The sequence below is a fragment of the Pristiophorus japonicus genome, chromosome 24, assembly GCF_044704955.1.
Source record: "Pristiophorus japonicus isolate sPriJap1 chromosome 24, sPriJap1.hap1, whole genome shotgun sequence".
Classification (NCBI taxonomy): domain Eukaryota; kingdom Metazoa; phylum Chordata; class Chondrichthyes; family Pristiophoridae; genus Pristiophorus; species Pristiophorus japonicus.
This window is the reverse complement of record NC_092000.1, coordinates 8,924,547-8,948,024: the sequence shown is the minus strand read 5'-3', so window position 1 is coordinate 8,948,024 and position 23,478 is coordinate 8,924,547. Positions and strand designations below refer to the sequence as shown.

General features: G+C 50.5%; 1 protein-coding gene across 2 annotated transcripts in view; it reads right to left on the bottom strand.

Moving 5' to 3' along the window:
• LOC139237916 (cdc42-interacting protein 4-like) overlaps positions 1 to 23,478 on the bottom strand; it is a 146,201-nt gene that overhangs the window by 10,678 nt on the left and 112,045 nt on the right. For both annotated transcript variants that reach the window (XM_070867213.1, XM_070867212.1), the window contains 4 exons: positions 22,317 to 22,445; positions 20,112 to 20,258; positions 18,202 to 18,399; positions 3,669 to 3,778 (listed from right to left, as the gene is read on the bottom strand). In XM_070867213.1, coding sequence (XP_070723314.1) covers positions 3,669 to 3,778; positions 18,202 to 18,399; positions 20,112 to 20,258; positions 22,317 to 22,445 — 584 coding nt within the window. The remainder of the gene's footprint in view (positions 1 to 3,668; positions 3,779 to 18,201; positions 18,400 to 20,111; positions 20,259 to 22,316; positions 22,446 to 23,478) is intronic.

Genomic DNA, 23,478 nt, shown 5'->3' with positions numbered 1-23,478 from the left:
GTGTTGGGGAAATTGATGGGATTGAAGGCCGATAAATCCCCAGGGCCTGATGGACTGCATCCCAGAGTACTTAAGGAGGTGGCCTTGGAAATAGTGGATGCATTGACAGTCATTTTCCAACATTCCATTGACTCTGGATCAGTTCCTATGGAGTGGAGGGTAGCCAATGTAACCCCACTTTTTAAAAAAGGAGGGAGAGAGAAAACAGGGAATTACAGACCGGTCAGCCTGACATCGGTAGTGGGTAAAATGATGGAATCAATTATTAAGGATGTCATCGCAGTGCATTTGGAAAGAGGTAATATGATAGGTCCAAGTCAGCATGGATTTGTGAAAGGGAAATCATGCTCGACAAATCTTCTGGAATTTTTTGAGGATGTTTCCAGTAGAGTGGACAAGGGAGAACCAGTCGATGTGGTATATTTGGACTTTCAGAAGGCTTTCGACAAGGTCCCACACAAGAGATTAATGTGCAAAGTTAAAGCACATGGGATTGAGGGTAGTGTGCTGACATGGATTGAGAACTGGTTGTCAGACAGGAAGCAAAGAGTAGGAGTAAATGGGGACTTTTCAGAATGGCAGGCAGTGACTAGTGGGGTACCGCAAGGTTCTGTGCTGGGGCCCCAGCTGTTTACACTGTACATTAATGATTTAGACGAGGGGATTAAATGTAGTATCTCCAAATTTGCGGATGACACTAAGTTGGGTGGCAGTGTGAGCTGCAAGGAGGATTCTATGAGGCTGCAGAGCGACTTGGATAGGTTAGGTGAGTGGGCAAATGCATGGCAGATGAAGTATAATGTGGATAAATGTGAGGTTATCCACTTTGGTGGTAAAAACAGAGAGACAGACTATTATCTGAATGGTGACAGATTAGGAAAAGGAGAGGTGCAACGAGACCTGGGTGTCATGGTACATCAGTCATTGAAGGTTGGCATGCAGGTACAGCAGGCGGTTAAGAAAGCAAATGGCATGTTGGCCTTCATAGCGAGGGGATTTGAGTACAAGGGCAGGGAGGTGTTGCTACAATTGTACAGGGCCTTGGTGAGGCCACACCTGGAGTATTGTGTACAGTTTTGGTCTCCTAACCTGAGGAAGGACATTCTTGCTATTGAGGGAGTGCAGCGAAGGTTCACCAGACTGATTCCCGGGATGGCGGGACTGACCTATCAAGAAAGACTGGATCAACTGGGCTTGTATTCACTGGAGTTCAGAAGAATGAGAGGGGACCTCATAGAAACGTTTAAAATTCTGACGGGGTTAGACAGGTTAGATGCAGGAAGAATGTTCCCAATGTTGGGGAAGTCCAGGACCAGGGGACACAGTCTAAGGATAAGGGGGAAGCCATTTAGGACTGAGATGAGGAGGAATTTCTTCACCCAGAGAGTGGTGAACCTGTGGAATTCTCTACCACAGAAAGTTGTTGAGGCCAATTCACTAAATATATTCAAAAAGGAGTTAGATGAAGTCCTTACTACTAGGGGAATCAAGGGGTATGGTGAGAAAGCAGGAATGGGGTACTGAAGTTGCATGTTCAGCCATGAACTCATTGAATGGCGGTGCAGGCTAGAAGGGCCGAATGGCCTACTCCTGCACCTATTTTCTATGTTTCTATGTTTCGATAAGATCACCTCTCATTCTTCAATGAATACAGTCCCAACCTATGCTCATGAGTCAACCCCTTCATCTCCGGAATCAACCTAGTGAACCTTCTCTGAACAGCCGCCAATGCAAGTATATACTTCCTTAAATACGGAGACCAAAACTGTACGCAGTACTCCAGGTGTGAGCCTCACCAATACCCTGTACAGTTGTAGCAGGACTTCTCTGCTTTTATACTCCATCCCCCTGCACTAAATCCTTCTGCATCGTACTATTCTAAAATCAGATTACAGAGCAGCAGAAGAATCGCAACTGAACATAGAAACATAGAAAATAGGTGCAGGAGTAGGACATTCGGCCCTTCGAGACTGCACCCATTCAATATGATCATGGCTGATCATGCAACTTCAGTACCCCATTCCTGCTTTCTCTAGATACAACTTGATCCCTTTAGCTGTAAGGGCCACATCTAATTCCTTTTTGAATATTTCTAACGAACTGGCCTCAACAACTTTCTGCGGTAGGGAATTCCACAGGTTCCCAATCTCTGAGTGAAGCAGTTTCTCCTCATCTCAATCCTAAATGGCCTACCCCTTATCCTTAAACTGTGATCCCTGGTTCTGGACTTCCCCAACATCGGGAACATTCTTCCTGCATCTAACCTGTCCAGTCCCGTCAGAATTTTATACGTTTCTATGAGATTCCCTCTCATTTTTCTAAACTCCAGTGAATATAGGCCCAGTCGATCCAGTCTCTCCTCATATGTCAGTCCTGCCATCCCGGGAATCAGTCTGGTGAACCTTCGCTGCACTCCCTCAATAGCAAGAACGTCCGTCCTCAGATTAGGAGACCAAAACTGCACACAATATTCCAGGTGAGGCCTCACCAAGGCCCTGTACAACTGCAGTAAGACCTCCCTGCTCCTGTACTCAAATCCCCTAGCTATGAAGGCCAACATGCCATTTGCCTTCTTCACCGCCAGCTGTAACTGCTTGCCAACTTTCAATGACTGATGTACCATGACACCCAGGTCTCGTTGCACCTCCCCTTTTCCTAATCTGCCGCTATTCAGATAATATTTTGTCTTCATGCTTTTGCCACCAAAGTGGATAACCTCACATTTATCCACATTATACTGCATCTGCCATGCATTTGTCCACTTACCTAACCTGTCCAAGTCACCCTGCAGCCTTTTAGCGTCCTCCTCATAGCTCACACCACCACCCAGCTTAGTGTCATCTGCAAACTTGGAGATATTACATTCAATTCCTTCATCTAAATCATTGATGTATATTGTAAATAGCTAGGGCCCCAGCACTGAGCCCTGTGGCACCCGACTAGTCACTGCCTGCCAGTCTGAAAAAGACCCGTTTATCCCGACTCTCTGCTTTCTGTCTGCCAACCAGTTCTCTATCCGCGTCAGTATATTACCCCCACTACCATGTGCTTTGATTTTGCACACCAATCTCTTGTGTGGGACCTCGTCAAAAGCCTTTTGAAAGTCCAAATATACCACATCCACTGGTTCTCCCTTGTCCACTCTACTAGTTACATCCTCAAAAGATTCCAGGAGATTTGTCAAGCAGGATTTCCCTTTCATAAATCCATGCTGACTTGGACCGATCCTGTCATTGCTTTCCAAATGCGCGGCTATTACATCTTTAATAATTGATTCCAACATTTTCCCCACTACCGATGTCAGGCTAACCGGTCTATAATTGCCCGTTTTCTCTCTCACTATTAAAACACATTAAAAAAAATCCAAAAAAATAAAAATTCATTTTAAATATGGGAGGTGTTTTCAATATTTATTGTGCTGTGTTTCAGTGTTGGTTGTAAAGGGAACTCGCACAAACGGAGTTCCCATTATCAATGAGAATACTGCACAGTGATTGGAGGTCCTGGCCCATGTGACTCCAGCTTGTACGTCATCTCCCCGAGCGCTGCGCAGTGAGTCTCGGCCTCCGACCGGGATCGCAGCTTGCTCCGGGGCCACCAGGTACTTGGGTAAACTTCCCCCCTCCCTCCCCTCCAATATTCCCCCCAAATACGTTTCCCGAATTTACCTCTGGTCGACTTGTTTCTGCAGCTCCTTGTTCAAATCTTCGATCTTTTGCTGAAGCTTCTTTCTACGCTGCTCAGGCGGCAGGTGACTGAAGTCCTCAGATACGGCGAGCTGCAAGAAACGGGCCTGGTTAGTGAGAGGCGAGGCCGTACAGACAATCAAAGATCAGGGCAAAACAGGAGACCTCCCTCCACCACAGCCACGATGGGAAGCATGACGTGGAGAGAGGTAAATCCCCCCTTAACCGGGTGAATCCTATCCCAATTCTCCATTTGAACACTCTTGTAATGTATTTGCTTCATGAGTTGACAGGGCTGTAGTAATACCCGCCCTCCTGTATGGCTCAGAGACGTGGGCCATGTACAGTAGTCACCTCAAGTCACTGGAGAAATACCACCAACGATGTCTCCGCAAGATCCTGCAAATCTCCTGGGAGGACAGACGCACCAACGTTAGCGTCCTCGACCAGGTCAACGTCCACAGCATCGAAGCACCGACCACAATCGACCAGCTCCGCTGGGCAGGCCACATTGTCCGCATGCCCGACACAAGACTCCCAAAGCAAGCGCTCTGCTCGGAACTCCTTCACGGCAAACGAGCCAAAAGTGGGCAGCAGAAACATTTCAAGGATACCCTCAAAGTCTCCCTGATAAAGTGCAACATCCCCACTGACACCTTGGAGTCCCTGGCGAAAGACCGCCCTAAGTGGAGGAAGTGCATCCCGGAGGGCGCTGAGCATCTCGAGTCTCGTCGCCGAGAGCATGCAGAAATCAAGCGCAGGCAGCGGAAAGAGCGTGCGGCAAACCTTTTCCACCCTCCCTTTCCTTCAACGGCTGTCTGTCCCACCTGTGACAGAGACTGTGGTTCTCGTATTGGACTGTTCAGTCACCTAAGGACTCACTTTTAGAGTGGAAGCAAGTCTTCCCTGATTTCGAGGGACTCCCTATGATGATGCTTAAGAATTCATAGCAACACATTGCTATTAAGAAGTTGGTTTATTAGCAAAGGTTTAACAATCACACTACACATTACCAGTTCATCCACCAGGCTCACAACCACCTGCCCCATCGTGGATCCCCCGAACCCAACTGGCTGAGGTTTTATTGAGTCTTGTGAACATCACGTGACTGGCTAAGCCACTCCCAACTCAACAGCTCTACCAACCCGTGAGCATACTCACAGGTGCACACATTACACCTGTATTCTCTGCTCAGGTTTACTCTGGTCAGAAGAACGCGCTAACTTCATTATTTAAGCCTCCTGGATACCGTGGACACCTTTTCCTGAAACAATCCCGAATGGGATAGCTGTTGCTCTCCAAAGTTACGATTGTTACAATGCTGTCCATCAGCGCACAGGTGAATTTTCAAATCGGCAACATGCTCCAACGACGCCCCCTCCCCCCACCCCCATATCAGATTCTGGGAACTGTCCCCACTTCAGGAAACATCATTAATCATTGCCTCACTGGTGTCTTACATAGAAACATGGCAAATAGGTGCAGGAGCAGGCCATTCGGCCCTTCGAGCCTGCACCACCATTCAATATGATCATGGCTGATCATGCAACTTCAGTACCCCATTCCTGCTTTCTCTCCATACCCCCTGATCTTTTAGCCATAAGGGTCACATCTAACTCCCTTTTGAATCTAACGAACTGGCCTCAACAACTTTCTGTGGTAGAGAATTCCACAGGTTCACAATTCTCTGAGTGAAGAAGTTTCTCCTCATCTCAGTTCTAAATGGCTTACCTCTTATCCTTAGGTTGTGACCCCTGGTTCTGGACTTCCCCAACATCGGGAACATTCTTCCTGCATCTAACCTGTCCAATCCCGTCAGAATTTTATATGTTTCTATGAGATCCCCTCTCATTCTTCTAAACTCCAGTGAATAAAGGCCCAGTTGATCCAGTCTTTCTTCATATGTCAGTCCTGCCATCCCGGGAATCAGTCTGGTGAACCTTCGCTGCACTCCCTCAATAGCAAGAATGTCCTTCCTCAGATTAGGAGACCAAAACTGCACACAATATTCCAGGTGAGGCCTCACCAAGGCACTGTACAACTGCAGTAAGACCTCCCTGCTCCTATACTCAAATCCTCCGCTATGAAGGCCAACATGCCATTTGCCTTCTTCACCGCCTGCTGTACCTGCATGTCAACTTTCAATGACTGATGTACCATGACACCAGGTGTCAACGGATTAAAAGTCATCATTATCTGTGGCAACGAACACAATGCACGGGATCAGGGTCTGCGGACGCGCAGATACTTCACCAAGGCTGTCCTCTTCATTTTGCCACTGATTAAAGTCCAACATAAAAGTTACATATTTTTACAGACCCCTTTACTTGTTCTATTGTCAGCAGGAGGGAATAGATCCCATCAGATCACCTCCAACACCCATCTCATTGCAGCCACAGACAGAAATTGCTCTCATCGTACCTCTCTTCCCGCGCAAGATTGTCCCACCTCCTGCTCAGCTTTCTTCCCCCGCCACAGCAACGCAGCCAGGATCCCCTCCCCTCCCCTCCCCACAACGATCAGCGCGCAGAAGGAACCTGCACCCCGCCAATCTGTGTCACAGTGGAGCCGAACTGCACCGTTAGAATAACCAACGGCTTTCAATGTTGATAAATGCGACTGGTCTCAATTCACCCCACATTTTGCACAATGTAAAGAATCGCCAAGGAATCTAAGCACACAAGTAAAGCTCATGAAGTAACGGGTCTCATCTTACTGCCTCCCCACCTCGCATGTCACGTCCATAATAACGGCCAATTTATGAATCCAGTTGGAATTGATGAGCCCCATAAATAAATACCTCTAACAACAAGTTTTATTTATCTAGCGCCTTTAACATAGTGAAACGTCCCAAGGTGCTTCACAGCAGTATTATGCGATAACAATTAGCCATCGAGTCGCACAAGGAGAAATTAAGGCAGGTGACCAAAAGCTGGGTCAAAGAGGTAGGTTTTAAGGAGCGTCTTAAACGAGGGAAGAGAGATCGAGAGGCGGAGAGGTTTAGGGAGGGCGTCCCAGAGCTTGGGGCCCAGGCAAAAGAAGGCACGGCCACCGATGGTGGAGCGATTATAATCAGGGATGCTCAAAAGGGCAGAATTAGAGAAGCACAGACATCTCGGGAGGTTGTGGGGCTGGAGGAGATTACAGAGATAGGGAGGGGCGAGGGTCATGGAGGGATTTGTAAACAAGGATGGGAATTTTGAAATCGAGGCGTTGCTTAACCGGGAACCAGTGTAGGTCAGTGAGCACAGGAGGTGATGGGTGAGCGGGACTTGGTGAGAGTTAGGACACGGGGCAGCGAGCACAGGGGATGATGGGTGAGCGGGACTTGGTGAGAGTTAGGACACGGGGCAGCGAGCACAGGGGATGATGGGTGAGCGGGACTTGGTGAGAGTTAGGACACGGGACAGCGAGCACAGGGGATGATGGGTGAGCGGGACTCGGTGCGAGTTAGGACATGGGGTCAGCGAGCACAGGGGGTGATGGGTGAGCGGGAGCGGGACTCGGTGCGAGTTAGGACACGGGACAGCGAGCACAGGGGGTGATGGTGAGCGGGACTTGGTGCGAGTTAGGACACGGGACAGCGAGCACAGGGGGTGATGGGTGAGCGGGACTCGGTGCGAGTTAGGACACGGGGCAGTGAGCACAGGGGGTGATGGGTGAGCGGGACTTGGTGTGAGTTAGGACACGGGGCAGCGAGCACAGGGGGTGATGGTGAGCGGGACTTGGTGCGAGTTAGGACACGGGACAGCGAGCACAGGGGGTGATGGGTGAGCGGGATTCGGTGCGAGTTAGGACACGGGACAGCGAGCACAGGGGGTGATGGGTGAGCGGGACTCGGTGCGAGTTAGGACACGGGACAGCGAGCACAGGGGGTGATGGTGAGCGGGACTTGGTGCGAGTTAGGACACAGGGCAGTGAGCACAGGGGGTGATGGGTGAGTGGGACTCGGTGCGAGTTAGGACACGGGACAGCGAGCACAGGGGGTGATGGTGAGCGGGACTTGGTGCGAGTTAGGACACGGGGAGGTCGAGTTTTGAAGACAGAAATCTTTGAAGGCTTCAGCGACTAGAGGCGGAGGTAGGGGCAGGGTCAGAAGTGGAAGTGAGCAGTCTTCGTGATGGAGTAAACATGGGGTCTGAAGCTCAGGCAAACTCGAAACCGATACTGATGAAGCAATCTTGTTGCTTGAGTTTTTTGGGGGCGGAATGGAAATCTCACGTGTGTGCAGCAGGGGGCAGGTCAGAGCGGAAAGTTTCCAGAGCCCGATTTGAGAAATAAAACCTTGAATTACATGTGGGCACCGTCATTCTCAGCCTGGGGCGCGTTGGGACAGGCAAATACACACAAAATATCTTGGACCAGGTCAAGATAAGAAGCCAGAGTAAAACGCTCCGAAGAACAGGAAGTCTGTGGCTCCGACTGGATTTGAGCAGTGACGTAACGCGGTTCATTTTAAATCGGCCCCTCAATCAGACAATAGGGCCATTCACAAAAATCAAAGAATGGAAAACAATACCTTTTTTCAAAGATGTTTTTAAACGAGTCTATTTTTCCTGCCGGAGGTCTTGAACCATTGCTGGCGTGTAGTGCCCATCTCCCTCCAGTGCTTTGCCCCGCTCACTAGTATCGTGCGAGAGAGACTGGGCGGTGAGTGTGGTGAGTGGGTTATTAAGATCTGCAGTCAAGCTTAACTTGCCCATGGAGTATCGCCCGCCCAGCTCTCACTCCGCACCTTGCTGCAGCACAGACTAGAATGCGCGGACACGATGGGCCGAAATGGCCTCCTACTGCGCTGCAAATTTTGATGATTCTAAGCAAGCGTGGTCGTAAATATGGCCTCAAGCGCAACAACACTGCACGGGATCGTAAAACGATACAGCACCGGAGGAGGCCATTCGGCCCATCATACCTCTTTGAAAGAGCGATCCCAATAATCCCACTCGACCCCCCCTCCCCTCCACAGCCCTGCAAATGTTTCCATATCTCGTTCCCCCGTTTGAAAGTCACGATTGAATCTGCTCCCACCGACTTTTCAGGCAGCGCGTTCCCAATCACAACAACTCGCTGCGTAAAAACATTCTCTTCATCTCCCCCTCTGGCTCTTTCGTCAATTACTTCACCCTTTGTCTCTCTAATCTCTCCTGCTTTCCACCCTATCTCAGACCTTCCCCTTCCGTTCTTTCCTCCCTCTCCTCTACCCCCCCCCCCCCTCCCAACCCCGCCTTCCCCGCTCCTGTACTTACTTAAAACCTGTTACATCTCTCAACCTTTTCCAGTTCTGACGAAAGGTCACCGACCCGAAAGGTTAACTGTGTGTTTCTCTCTCCACAGATGCGGCCAGACCTGCTGAGTATTTCCAGTATTTGCTGTTTTTATTACCTCAAATCCGTGGTCCTCTGGTTACTGACCCTCCTGTCATTGGACACAGCTTCTCGTGATTTTTACTCGAGCAAAATCCTTCTTGATTTTGAACACCTCGATCAAACAAACCTCCCCTTAACCTCCTCTGCTGTAAAGGTGAACCACCCCAGATTCTCCAGCCTCTCCACGTAACTAAAGTCCCTCATCCCCAGGACCACTCTGGCCAATCGCCTCTGCACCCTCTCCAAACTCTCATCATCCACGACCCTGACCCTAACCCTAACTGCACACAAAGTGTGGGGGTACCCAGAATTGTACACAATACTCCAGCTGGAGCCTAACCAGCGATGTCTAAAGGTTCAGCATAACTTCCTTGCTTTTGTACTCTTACACCCGACTTTATAAAGCCCAGGATCTCGGAGCTCGAACTCACAGGGCAATTTGAAACCGCCACTCGATTGCCGTCTTACAAGTCCCTCCCTCGTTATATCATCACCAACTTGTTTTGCTTCATAGTTGGACAGAAATGTTACCTAACCTTATTTTTCTCTCTCTCTTGGATTGCAATCCAATCATTTGTAACTCCACACAAACCATCTGGCAGGAAACTGGTGGAAGGACCAGAATAGCATCAATGTCTTCCTCATGGTCCTAGTGCCTGCCGCATCGACCATGACTCAGCTCACTAACTATAGACACGTTCGCAGGTTCCCCCGCCCCCAACTCTTTTACGACTTGAAATTGAGGAAAAACAAAGAAGCCGACCGACCGTGACATGAACGGTCACTGCACTCCCAAGTACAATTCTGAGCATGCGCAGAATTTCAATGGAGCACATCACTTCCTATTCACTACTGGGGGAAATTCCTTCCTGACCCAATCACAACACACATGGCTCTGGAATGACATTTAGTCAAATTTGTTTTTAAGTGTATAGAATTAAGACTCGAGAAGGAATTTCTTCTCCTCGCAGACAGTCACCATGGAAACACTGGGGACACCCCATCCCCGGAAAACAAATTGTTACTTCAAAGACAGACTTGCATTTCTATAGCGCCTTTCACAACCTCCCGGACGTCCCAAAGCGCTTTACAGCCAATTTACTTCTGAAGTGTGGTGAGTGTTGTGCGTCAATGGAGCATGTGGGATGGTTAGTTGAACTGGAACAGGAGTGGTGCAAACAAAGATGGAGGATGCAATGAAATGTAACCTCCTCTGCTGGGAACCCGCAATGTCCCGTCGAGGAAGGGTAACCAAACGCATGAGGCGCGCGCTTATGGACAACACCAGAGTGGCTGTGCTGGTCACTGGCACAAACCAATGTGTTACAGTCCGAAGGGCCCCAGACAGGCTCGGTCAATGAGCAGAGTGGTAGCAGTAAGGAGCTCAGTGCAGTTAAGTGCGATGTTCCCTTTAAGCTGCGCGGCTGCGGAGCGCTCTGCAGCTCCCGCGCAGCCGGCTCACCGGCTTTCAACGCGGGGAAACCGCGCGTGCGCCGGATATAGAACGGGTCGCGCAGCCGCTTAAAGGGGCCACGCGCCCAAAACTTTTATTTAAAGGGAACTTTGGTTAAGCATAAAGTTATGAGATTCAGTGGAAACAACCGAGAAGGTGGAGTGGATTATAAAAATACTGCAGGCTACGAGGCAGATTCTTGAACTTAAGGGAAATATCGTCTACCCTGGGAATGCACTCTCTTCAGAAGAGGAGAATGAGGGATGGCGATGTGTGTGATGGTGGGGGGGGGTGATCAGATAAAGCCACAGACATATAGTACAGGTACAACGTCCCGGATCCGGCTGTCCAAAAACCGGAATTGTCCGAAAACTGGACAATTTTGAGGCGGTCAAGATGGCGATATCGGGCGGCGAGGAAACCAGTAAAAAACCGCAGTGCTGGGGGCCACAGGTAGCGAGGATCGGCGGGAATCGGAGGGTCGGTGGGAATCGGAGGATCAGAGGGCGGAGAGGATCGGAGGGTCGGTGGGAATCGGAGGATCGGTGAGAAGCGGAGAGGTTCAGAGGGCGGAGAGGATCGGAGGGTCGGTGGGAATCGGAGGATCAGAGGGCGGAGAGGATCGGAGGGTCGGTGGGAATCGGAGGATCAGAGGGCGGAGAGGATCGGAGGGTCGGTGGGAATCGGAGGGTCGGTGGGAATCGGAGGATCAGAGGGCGGAGAGGATCGGAGGGTCGGTGAGAATCGGAGGGTCGGTGGGAATCGGAGGATCAGATAACAGCGAGGATCGGAGGGTCAGCAGGAAGCGGAGACGATCAGAGAACGGCGAGGAGCGCCAACAGCGAGGTCTAAAATCGGGCAAAATCTGAAAACCGACGCGGTCTCGGTCCAGAGGTTGGCGGATTTCAGATGCGACCCTGTATTTGGATCCAGCAGATACCTGTGTCGGGTGTAGGATTGGATGACATGGTTTAAAGTTAAGGGTGTCAAAAAAGACAATAGGCTATTTAAGCAACAGGATGATCGAGTTGAGAAACAGAAAACCACAGGAGGATTCGTAAAGAAAGAGGATTGGAGGAACTCCTGTTGGTAAACGCAAGGTAGGACTATTAGTTCTTCGGTGAGGTAAACTTACGCAACATCATCATTAAACCCATGTCCTTGCAAATGTATTCCTGGTGTTATAGACGCCCCAGGGATAAAATGGGGAATTTTAACACAAGCCTCTTGGTCTTCCTACTCGGGTGCAATCAGTGAGACCAGAGCATTAGTCTCCGAGGTGGAAAGCCTAGGAGATAACGCATTGTTGAATCACAACAGCCTCTCTGTTGGTACAACATATTGAAACTCAACTGCCTTCCGAATTACTTTGGGATACATTCAACCAGTAAGACTTTGTTTTTAAATAAACTGTTTCAAATGTATTCCCCCGGCTTGAGAGTGACTTCAAGTCACTACACAGCTCGTTTATCCAGTCATCTATAAAAGAGGGTCAGATTACCACCCTCAAACATAAGCCCATACGAAATAGGAGCAGGAATGTTGGCCCCTTGAGCCTGCTCTGCCATTCAATATCATGGATGATCTGATCATGGACTCAGCTCCACTTCCAAGCCTGCTCCCCATAACCCTTGACTCACTTATCACTCAAAAATGTGTCGATCTCTGCCTTAAATATATTCAATGACCCAGCCTCCACAGTTCCCTGGGGCAGAGAATTCCACAGATTTCCATCCTCAGAAGAAATTCCTCTTCATCTCAGTTTTAAATGGGTGTCCCCTTATTCTGAGACTATGTCCCCTAGTTTTAGTTTCCCCCGAGTGGAAACATCCTCTCTGCATCCACTTTGTCGAGCCCCCTCATTATCTTGCATGTTTCAATAAGATCACCTCTCATTCTTCTGAACTCCAATGTGTACAGACCTGCTCAACCTTTCCTCATAAGTCAACCCTAGTAGTAGGGTCACTGCTTCTGTCTTGGCCCAGATCAGAGTTTCCTGAAGAGACTAGAGACCTTCTTGGTCAGTATGGCTTGGTGCTATGCTGGGCCACGCATTAAACACTGGGCCACCAAGGAACCACTGCCATTAGTCATCATAAAACTAATGCCCGGGCAGCTTTATGTTCATTGATCGACCTTTCGGGTACGGGGGGGGAAGGAAAACACGGATAAGGCTCAAGGGGCCGTATGGCCTACTCCTGCTTGACAAGGTGGATGCAGAGAGGATGTTTCCACTGATGGGGGAGACTAGAACTGGAGGGCATAATCTTAGAATAAGGGGCTGCCCATTTAAAACTGAGATGAGGAGAAATTTCTTCTCTCAGAGGGTTGTAAATCTGTGGAATTCGATGCTTCAGAGAGCTTTGGAAACTGGGACATTGAATAAATTTAAGACAGAGATAGACAGTTTCTTAACCGATAAGGGAATAAGGGGTTATGGGGAGCGGGCGGGGAAGTGGAGCTGAGTCCATGATTGGATCAGCCATGATCGTATTAAAACGCGGAGCAGGCTCGAGGGGCCGTATGGCCTACTCCTGCTCCTATTTCTTATGTAACTGTTGAAGAGCTCCTCGGGAACAGGGGGGGGGGGGGGGGAGGGGGTCACACAGTGGCAAACTCACAATGCCATGCGTAAATAAAATGCAAGGGTTAAACTGCGGGAAACAAGGATTAAGCAGGGAAATTAGTCAGACTAAATTCATTCGTATTTCCCATCCTTTCGAATAATTAAGAGCCTTTATTTGCGCCGCATTCTCATGGAATTGCCACGGGTCACATGGAAGGGGTACGGGACTGGGCTGTAGCAGGTATCGAGCCCCTTGTTAAACGGGCGGGATCACCAGAATTGCCAGATATATGCTGCAGCTGATTCAGGATTAAAACTGAAGGTGGGAAATCAGGAATAGAATTTTACACTGATGTAAACCGGTGCTTTAAAAGGCACAAAGCTGTTCCGACAAAACTGTGAAGCTTACTTCTCAAGGGAAATTAAACAGCAATGGACTTTTGCAGGTATGTGGAGATTTTGGAAGCGATATCTGCCCTCCAGTACCGTACTCCCATGTGCTCAAATCAGCCACGATCTGATTAAATGGAGGAACGGGTTCGAGGGGCCGAATGGCCTCCTCCTGTTCCGATGTCCATTGTTCATGGCAATCCCTGGGCATTGGGTGTTGGTGGGATACTCGGGACCAGGCAACAGTTTCGCAACCTTCTCCCGGGCCTCTGCTGCTCATGTCAGGAGTGTTAAGTGTCTAAGAGTTGCCAGAGTCGATGATTTTCTACACCCGCCGCCGCCCTCCCCCCCCACCCTGCAACACCCTTTGCCCAAAGCTGAGATCACCGTGCAGACAATGTGGACATCAAACGTCCAACTCTCACCCATCTGCAAAGCATCAGTTTACCAAGGCTCCCATCAGTGCGATGTTTGCCAATTCATGAGGTTAAAACCATCAGAAATAGGAGCAGGAGTCGGCCATTCGGCCCCTCGAGCCTGCTCCGCCATTCAATAAGATCATGGCTGATCTGATCATGGACTCAGGTCCACTTCCCCGCCCGCTCCCCATAACCTCTTATTGGTTAAGAAACTGTCTATCTCTGTCTTAAATTATTCAATGTCCCAGCTTCCACAGCTCTCTGAGGCAGCGAATTCCACAGATTTAACCCTTAGAAGAAATTCCTCCTCATCTCAGTTTTAAATGGGCGGCCCCTCATTCTAAGATCATGCCCCCTAGTTCTAGTCTCCCCCATCAGTGGAAACATCCTCTCTGCATCCACCTCGTCAAGCCCCCTCATAATCTTATACGTTTCGATAAGATCACCTCTCATTCTTCTGAATTCCAATGAGTAGAGGTCCAACCTACTCAACCTTTCCTCATAAGTCAACCCCCTCATCCCCGGAATCAACCGAGTGAACCTTCTCTGAACTGCCTCCAAAGTAAGTATATCCTTTTGCAAATATGGAAACCAAAACTGTACACAGTATTCCAGATGGACTTTTTAAAAAAATTCGTTCTGGGATGTGGGCATCGCTGGCAAGGCTTGCATTTATTGCCCATTCTTAATTGCCCATTTTCCCCGCCCCACCGGAAGATGGGTTCAAGGGGCAGGGGTGCGAAATGATTAATGCAGTGGGTCATGGTGTTAAAAGTAAAGTGAAAAGGAAGTATTTCACAGGCCACAGGTCTGCACTGCAGCTCGGTGTGAAGTCAAGTCAGATGCAACGGAGGGTGCTATGATCACAGGAAGCTACCGTGCAAGTCGCAGGTCTTTCATTATGAGGATGTCTAGAAAAACATTCCCCTCCCCCATACCCCTCCCCCCCCCCCCAATCAAAACGCCCAACTCATTTCCTGCCCAGTTCCCTCCCCTCGTACTGACGCCAATTCACGCAGTGTCCCAGCTGCACCAGTCACAGTGCCCTGCCCTGGTGGGTCACCTTCTGTTGTCACCCCAGGGCAACGAGTGTCAGCGGGCCACGTCCAACCCTATCCCCTTTTGGATGAACACACAGGCAAGTCTTCATAAAAGGAGCCAGTGGCTAGGAACTGGGAGCAAGGATTGGGATGAATCCCCCAAAAACCCCCGACCCCGTCCATCACAAGGCAACCAAAGACAATGACAACATCCAAGGATGAGGGGCTCGAACATAAGAAATAGGAGCAGGAGTAAGCCACACGGCCTCTTGAGCCTGCTCCGCCATTCAATCCGATCATGGCCGATCCGATCCGATCATGGACTCAGGCTGTAAAGCACTTTGCGACACCGGGTGGTTGTGAAAGACGCTATATAAATACAAGTAGTAGTTGTTGAGCCGCTGGGGCACCACGTCAGGGGAAGATCAGGAACCCCTCGTGATGTTTTACCCGCCCTCGGTCGGGGACGCGGAGGCTCATCACCGCAGCCCGTCACCGTTTTGACGGAGATTGCCAAACTCGGCAGAAAGCGTGGAACAAACTCGGGTCGATGGCGCCCGGTAGCGTATTAATCCACCGAGTCACCAGGAAAGCCCGCGTGGGAGCACCTTCTGCTGGGGCGGCTCACCGCCACCTTCTCAATGTTAATCAGGCACGGGCAATGGATGCCAGCCTTGCCAGCGACGCCCACATCCCGAGAATGAATACAGAATTAATTAAGGCTTTCAACTGGATTCAGAAGCCTCAGCCGCTTGCATACGGGTGCTAATTTAAAGAAAACCACCGGACGTCCCAAAGCGCTTTACAGCCAATGAAGTACTTTTGGAGTGTAGTCACTGTTGTACTGTGGGAAATGCGGAAGCCAATTTGTGCACAGCAAGCTCCCACAAACAGCAATGTGATAATGACCAGATAATCTGTTTTTGTTATGTTGGTTGAGGGATAAATATTGGCCCCAGGACATAGGGGCGAACTCCCCTGCTCTTCTTCAAAATAGTGCCATGGGATCCTATATGTCCACCTGTGGGGGCAGATGGGGCCTCGGTTTAACGTCTCATCTAAAAGACGGCACCTCCGACAGTGCAGCGCTCCCTCAGTACTTCCCCTCCAACAGTGCAGCACTCCCTCAGTACTGCTCCTCCGACAGTGCAGCGCTCCTCCAGTTCTGCCCCTCCGACACTGCGGTGCTCCCTTATCAGTACTGCCCCTCCGACAGTGCAGCGCTCTCTCAGTACTGCCCCTCCGACAGTGCAGCGCTCCTCCAGTTCTGCCCCTCCGACACTGCGGTGCTCCCTTATCAGTACTGCCCCTCCGACACTGCAGCACTCCCTCAGTACTGCCCCTCCGACAGTGCAGCACTCTCTCAGTACTGCCCCTCCGACAGTGCAGCACTCCCTCAGTACTGCCCCTCCGACACTGCAGCACTCCCTCAGTACTGCCCCTCCGACAGTGCAGCACTCCCTCAGTACTGCCCCTCCGACAGTGCAGCACTCCCTCAGTACTGCCCCTCCGACAGTGTGGCACTGCACTGGGTGTGTCAGTCTAGATTATGTGCTTAAGTCTCTGAAGTGGGACTTGAACCCACATCCTTCTGACTCAGAGGGGTGTGTGCTACCAACTGAGGCCGGGCTGATACCGTTGAGTCAGCTCCCAGTACTCCCACGACTAAATCCAGCATCAAGAACAGCCTTAATCCAGCCAGTTATACCAGCTTTGCTGCCATTGCTCGATCTGGTGCCCATCGGCTTAATACCTTTAAAAATTATCAATGGATGTGGGAGCGGCTGGCATGGCCGGCATTTATTACCCATCCCTAATTGCCCCGGAGGAGTTGGTGGAACTACTTCTTGAAGATACTCCCAACAGTGCTAGGGAGGGAGTCCCAGGGTTTTGAGCCAGCGACGATGAAGGAACGGTCGATATAGTTTCATTGTACAATGGCATCGTACTGCGGGAGGGGTGGCGTGCACAGTTGAAGATTCAACATCTCCCACAGCGTCATTGAATGGTTAATGCCACAGCTCCCCTGAGAGATCAGGGAGTAAGCGCACCATACCAGATGCTGCTGGCAGGAAAGGTCTGAGGCTGATCTGTGGACTGCAATGAATTAACCGATCACAGCTGGCAATGATAAGGGCAGAACAAACGGTTCAGTACATCCGTGGACTGCACCAGGAGGAAGATAAATAGCTTCTGGTATCTATTCAGTAACGCCTCCCGGGAAATTCACGGGCATGGAGTCAATGAAACGTTCATCAGGGTCAGAACTCTTGGCCCCGACTGCCCAACACTGTCTAAATAAGCAAAAAATAAATTTATATAGTGCCTTTCACGACCACAGGACGTCCCAAAGCGCTTCACAGCCAATGAAGTACTTTTGGAGTGTAGTCACTGTTGTAATGTAGGAAACGCGGCAACCAATTTGTGCACAGCAAGCTCCCACAAACAGCAATGTGATAATGACCAGGTCATCTTTTTTTTAGTGATGTTGGTTGAGGGACAGTGCAGCGCTCCCTCGGTACTGCCCCTCCGACAGTGCGGCGCTCCCTCGGTATTGCCCCTCCGACAGTGCGGCGCTCCCTCGGTATTGCCTCTCCGACAGTGCGGCGCTCCCTCAGTACTGGACACCGGGGAGAACTCCCCTGCTCTTCTTTCAAAATAGCGCCGTGGGATCTTTTAAGCCCCGAGACTGAGAGCAGATGGGACCTCAGCTTAAGGCACTCCCTCGGTACTGTCCCTCCGACAGTGCGGCGCTCCCTCAGCACTGCACTGGGAGCGACAGCCTGGATTATATGTTGAAGTCTCTGGAGTTGGGGACTTGAACCCACAACCTTCTGACTCAGAGGCCAGGGGGAACACGGAACCACGCCTTAGGTTCACATATTGGGCAAGGCACCCGTGGGCAGCTTCTACTGACAGAGCGGGTTCCCAGAAAGAGTCAGCACCTGGCGGGCAGAGTGGGGGAGGGGAGGGGAAAGAGAAAAAAAGTTGTAAAAAATAATATATAAAAAGGAACAAAAATACAAACACGAGTTGTAAGGTCTGTAATCCACAGTAAGGAGCAGGTTTGTACCAGGTCAAGGAGAAACACCCAAGAACTACGATCATTCCCTCGAATGAAATGTTCACATCAACAGTAGATAAAACCCAGCTGTGGGATGAGAGGTGGAACCAATAACAAGCTTAAATCAAAGCCTGATGTTAGAATTCTCTCAGTGAGCACTCGATCACATCCGAGTCATCGGGCAGGCCAGCTCCAGCCGCCAGTCTCGTGCCCCTACCTTGTTCTTCTTGCCAAAAGGCCAGCGCTTGGTCTTGCTTTTGCCGATGGTCCTCTGCTCAGTCTTGGTCTCCGATTTGAGGGAGCCGATGCTGTTCTCCGACGAAGTCCGGTTGATCATCATGCTGTAGTCCTCGAATTCCAACTCCCCCGGTCTCTCAAATCCAGACTTGTAGGCTTCAATCAGCACGCGAGAATCCTGATTTCAAAAAAAGAGAGAAAAAAGGTAGAGATGACTTAATAGCTACGGGCCTGTACTCATTGGAGTTTAGGAGAATGAGAGGTGATCTTATTGAAATGTGTAAGATTCTGAGGGGGCTTGACTGGGGAGATGCAGAGAGGATGTTTCCCCTCATGAGGGAATCTAGAACTAGGGGGCATAGTCTTTGAATAAGGGGCCTCCCATTTAAAACGGAGATGAGGAGGAATTTCTTCTCTCAGAGGGTTGTGAACCTGTGGAATTCTCTGCCCCAGAGAGCTGTGGAGGCTGGGTCATTGAATATATTTAAGGTGCAGATAGACAGGTTTTTGAGCGATAAGGGAGTCGAGGGTTATGGGGAGCGGGCGGGGAAGTGGAGCTGGAGCCAAGATCAGATCAGCCATGATCTTATTGAATGGCGGAGCAGGTTCGAGGGGCCGAATGGCCGACTCCTGCTCCTATTTCCTATGTAACAGGTTTGTTTTCAAACTATTGCTGCTGCTTGTGCACTACATAAAAAAGCTAGTCTCCACATCTTGAACGGAGGTGAAAGACTGCTCTGGGACCTCGGGCAACAAACAAGCCATTGAGGACGAGTGTGGATTAGCTTCAATTGCTCACAGCTTTCTTTGACAGCCAAGTGAAGCTTCCCCAGTTCTGGAGAAACTGCTGCATATTGCAGCATGGGACTGTTCTTCCAACAAAGAAAGTCTTGCTTTTCTATAGCGCCTTACACGCCCTCAGGATGTGCCAAAGAGCTTTACAGCCAATGAAGTACTTTTGAAGTGTAGTCGCTGTTGCAATGCAGTCAAACGCGGCAGCCAATTTGCGCACAGCAAGCTCCCACAAATCAGCGATGAGATAATTGCTCTGTGTGGGAGCTTGCTGTGTACAAATTGGCTGCTGCGTTTCCCACATTACAACAGTGACTACACTCCAAAAGTACTTCATTGGCTGCAAAGCGCTTTGGCACATCCTGAGGTTGTGAAAGGTGCTATATAAATGCAAGCCTTATTTTCTCTCTTACTTAATGACCAGATAATCTGTTTTTGTTATGTTGATTGAGGGATAAATATTGGCCCCAGGACACCGGGGATAACTCCCCTGCTCTTCTTCGAAATGGTGCATGGGATCTTTTACATCCACCCGGGAGAGCAGACGGGGCCTCGGTTTAACGTCTCATCTGAAAGACGGCACCTCCGACAGTGCAGCGCTCCCTCAGCACTGCCCCTCCGACAGTGCGGCGCTCCCTCAGCACTGCCCCTCCGACAGTGCGGCGCTCCCTCAGCACTGCCCCTCCGACAGTGCGGCGCTCCCTCAGCACTGCCCCTCCGACAGTGCGGCGCTCCCTCAGCACTGCCCCTCCGACAGTGCGGCGCTCCCTCAGCACTGCCCCTCCGACAGTGCGGCGCTCCCTCAGCACTGCCCCTCCGACAGTGCGGCGCTCCCTCAGCACTGCCCCTCCGACAGTGCGGCGCTCCCTCAGCACTGCCCCTCCGACAGTGCGGTGCTCCCTCAGCACTGCCCCTCCGACAGTGCAACACTCCCTCAGCACTGCACTGGGAGTATCAGCCTGGATTTTGTGCTCAAGTCTCTGGAGTGGGGCTTGAACCCACAACCTTCTGACTGAGAGGTGAGAGTGCTGCCCACTGAGCCACAGCTGACACAGGACCATGGGTCAAAGAGGAGTAATGATCAGAAGTTCTACGTACACCATTTTCGTTGACAGATTCGGCTGCTTTCGTCATCCCATCCAGACACTTCCCGATGATGGGCATGACCTGCCGCTCCGTTTCTGCAAACAACATGTACGCCTCGCACAGCTTCCGTGTCCGTCGCTCATCCATCTCCTGGAGCTTCTGCAGAAACCAGAGCAGGCACGTGGTTGACAGAGGAGAGGGCCATGCATGGAACACCAAAGGGAACGTGTAACTTCTCACACACAGGCCTATGGCTTGAAAGTTTCACAAACAACACCAAAGGAAGGTCCAATCCCGGCCAAGACGTGACGGAAAGTTAAAAAAAAAAACTTTGACACTCGCTCGGGTTGCCAACCCTCCAGGATTGGCCCTGGAGTCTCCAGGAATTCTAGATTACTCTCCAGTTATGATGTTCACAAGACTCAATAAAACCCCAGCCAGTTGGGTTCGGGGGATCCACGACGGGGCAGGTGGTTGTGAGCCTGGTGGATGAACTGGTAATGTGTAGTGTGATTGTTAAACCTTTGCTACTAATAGTGACTAGTTCTTAATAGCAATGAGTTGCTGTGAATTCTTCAGCAAAGAACCCATGAAGCAAATACATTATAGGGGCGGGGGGGAATCATAAAGGCTTCCTGCCACTCCCGCAGCACCACCGATTCATGCCGTGTTGGCATACCCTCTGATTTTCAATTCTGATCGCCAGGTTTTAACCTGAGGTGGATCGGGTGTCTCGAACTCTGGTTGGACGAGATTCCTGGAGGTTTCATCACATGACCTGCTAGCTGCAGCTGCCCGCCCCCACACTCCCGCCATTGATCGCCCGACATGTCCATCCTCCCGGGACCCCGCCTTCCCACGGCCAATTGGAAAATGAAGAGACTATTACCCGCTTGGATGACTCTTGACCGTCAGTCAAACAGTCTTCCCCACAACCCTTCCCACGTCCAATATTTGTGTAACTACTAAAATAAGTGTTCAAACAAATTTTGTTTCTTAATTATTGGCCCTGGAATTTTTTTTCCCCCAGGGTTTGCTGACAGGAGTGTCGGAGGGGGATTGGGATTAATTTCCTCCTGGGCAATGCTGAAGCTGTTGGCAACTCGAAGTAGCCCAAGTGAGTAGATAGGTAGGGAGGGAGGGAGGGAGGGAGGGAGGGAGGTAGAGAGAGAGAGAGAGAGAGAGAGAGAGATGCGATCGGCTATTTTGCAATACAAGAGTCACAGACATTTGGCTCATTCCTCAGACACCCTCACACTGTAGCATCCAGCTGTACTGTAAATGTCCCGAGCGTTTTTGCCTACACGGTCTGCCCAGGTCATTCCAAAGCTCTCTCAACTTCTTCCCAATGCCATGTTCAAATTTATTGATCACTAAATCTACCCCCCGCCCCCTCCTCCCACCTGTAGTCCGACTATCCAAAGTGCCAACTTCTTAAACTTACAACAACTCGTTTGCCTCATCTGAAAAGGGCTTTGCCCACCTCCTCTCCCCCTCCACATCTTGCACACTGTGATCCGACTCCATTTCAGACATTTTTGTAAGGGTATATTTCTCGCTCTCTCCCCCTCCCCTCTCCCCCCACCCTTTGCCTTCTGCGCATGCATGGATGACTCGAATGGCGGGAAAACTTGCTTGCCAAAAAAAAAACGCATGCGCAGAAGGCCGTTGCGAGGGAAGCCTTGCCCCCCACATCGCTAAGGCCCATTTCGCATCGCTGAGCTATCGCCGGAAAAGCCGAAAGTTGTGATCTGAAAAATGGGTGATGTTCCAGTGATCCGGAGAGCCGAAACATCGCAAAGGCTGGAACACCACCCATTTTTTAGGCCCCAGCGATCTAAGCGATCAGCGAAATTCTAGCCCATAGTGCCTTCAACATAGTGAAATGTCCCAAGGCGCTTCCCCAGGAGTATTACGAGATAAAATGTTTGACACTGAGCTGCATAAGGAGAAATTAGCGCAGATGACCAAAAGCTTGGCTAAAGAGATAGGTTTTAAGGAGGGTCTTAAAGGAGGTTCAGAGAGGTAGAGAGGTGGAGAGGTTTAGGGAGGGAGTTCCAGAGCTTGGGGCCCAGGCATGGCCACCGATGGTTGAGTGATTATAATCCGGGATGCTCAGGAGGGCAGAATTGGAGGAGCGCAGACATCTCGGGGGGTTGTGGGGCTGAAGGAGATTACAGAGATAGGGAGGGGCGAGGGCCATGGCGGGAAACATACGTTGAAAACTTGAGGCATCTCCGTAAAGTAAAACTGATTCTGGTCGCGGTTGTATTTCTGGAGCTGCGAGGCGTATTCGTTTTTGCTTTCTTCCACCATGTGATTCCGCAGATTCGATTGTTGCTTGGCCTGAGGGAGAAATCAGGAAACATCACTTACACTGCGGCAGTGAATGACTCATTGCGTCATAGAAACATAGAAACATACAAAATAGGTGCAGGAGTCGGCCATTCGGCCCTTCTAGCCTGCACCGCCATTCAATGAGTTCATGGCTGAACATGCAACTTCAGTACCCCCTTCCTGCTTTCTCGCCATACCCCTTGATCCCCCTAGTAGTAAGGACTTCATCTAACTCCTTTTGAATATATTTAGTGAATTGGCCTCAACAACTTTCTGTGGTAGAGAATTCCACAGGTTCACCACTCTCTGGGTCACTCCATTTACAGTCAGAATTGGCAGCAGGAAGCAGCACTGACCACGTTACCCCCGTCGATAGCAGCCTGGGCATCTCTCCTTCAGCACGGAATCCAGGAACAGTATCTGCACCGCCCCGTAATGCAATAAAATCCCACACATGCACATCAAAAGATTGGGTCTTGTAGTTGTGTTCGACAACTGGTTTCTGGGACACTTGTCCACGGTGGGCGTTGAGTGCTGGCATTAGCTCAAGCACTCCCCAGTTCACAGAAGTTCGATACACAGGAAAGTCTTCACTACTTTGCCCCACCACATCCGACCCAGAGCGGCATTTCCAAACACAGCCTGTGTGTCCTCTCTGAACCAGTTCTGTTAATTCAATGATAAACGACGGAAAACCTATTCTGCCGGGTGGCCACCAGGATATTGGGTGAAGACTCTATATGGGCTGGGTTTTCCGCCTCTGTTAGCGCCCCGGAGGAGCGGCAATGACGGCGGCAAGCGCTTCCGGGCGGGCGGCCAGCTTCCAGTGCTCCGCCGGGACATTCGGGCATTACCACCCGGGAGAGGCGAGCCGGTGTGCAACGCCCCCTGGTTGTGACACCGGCTCAATTTGTGGCTCGCGTCCGATCCATAGCGCCCCCTGGTGGGACCGCCTGGGAAAGCGGGCGGCCCGAGCTGGAGCGGCAGCAGTGAGGTCAGTAATGACCACCTCGGGTAAGTGTGATTGGGTTTTATTTGCGAT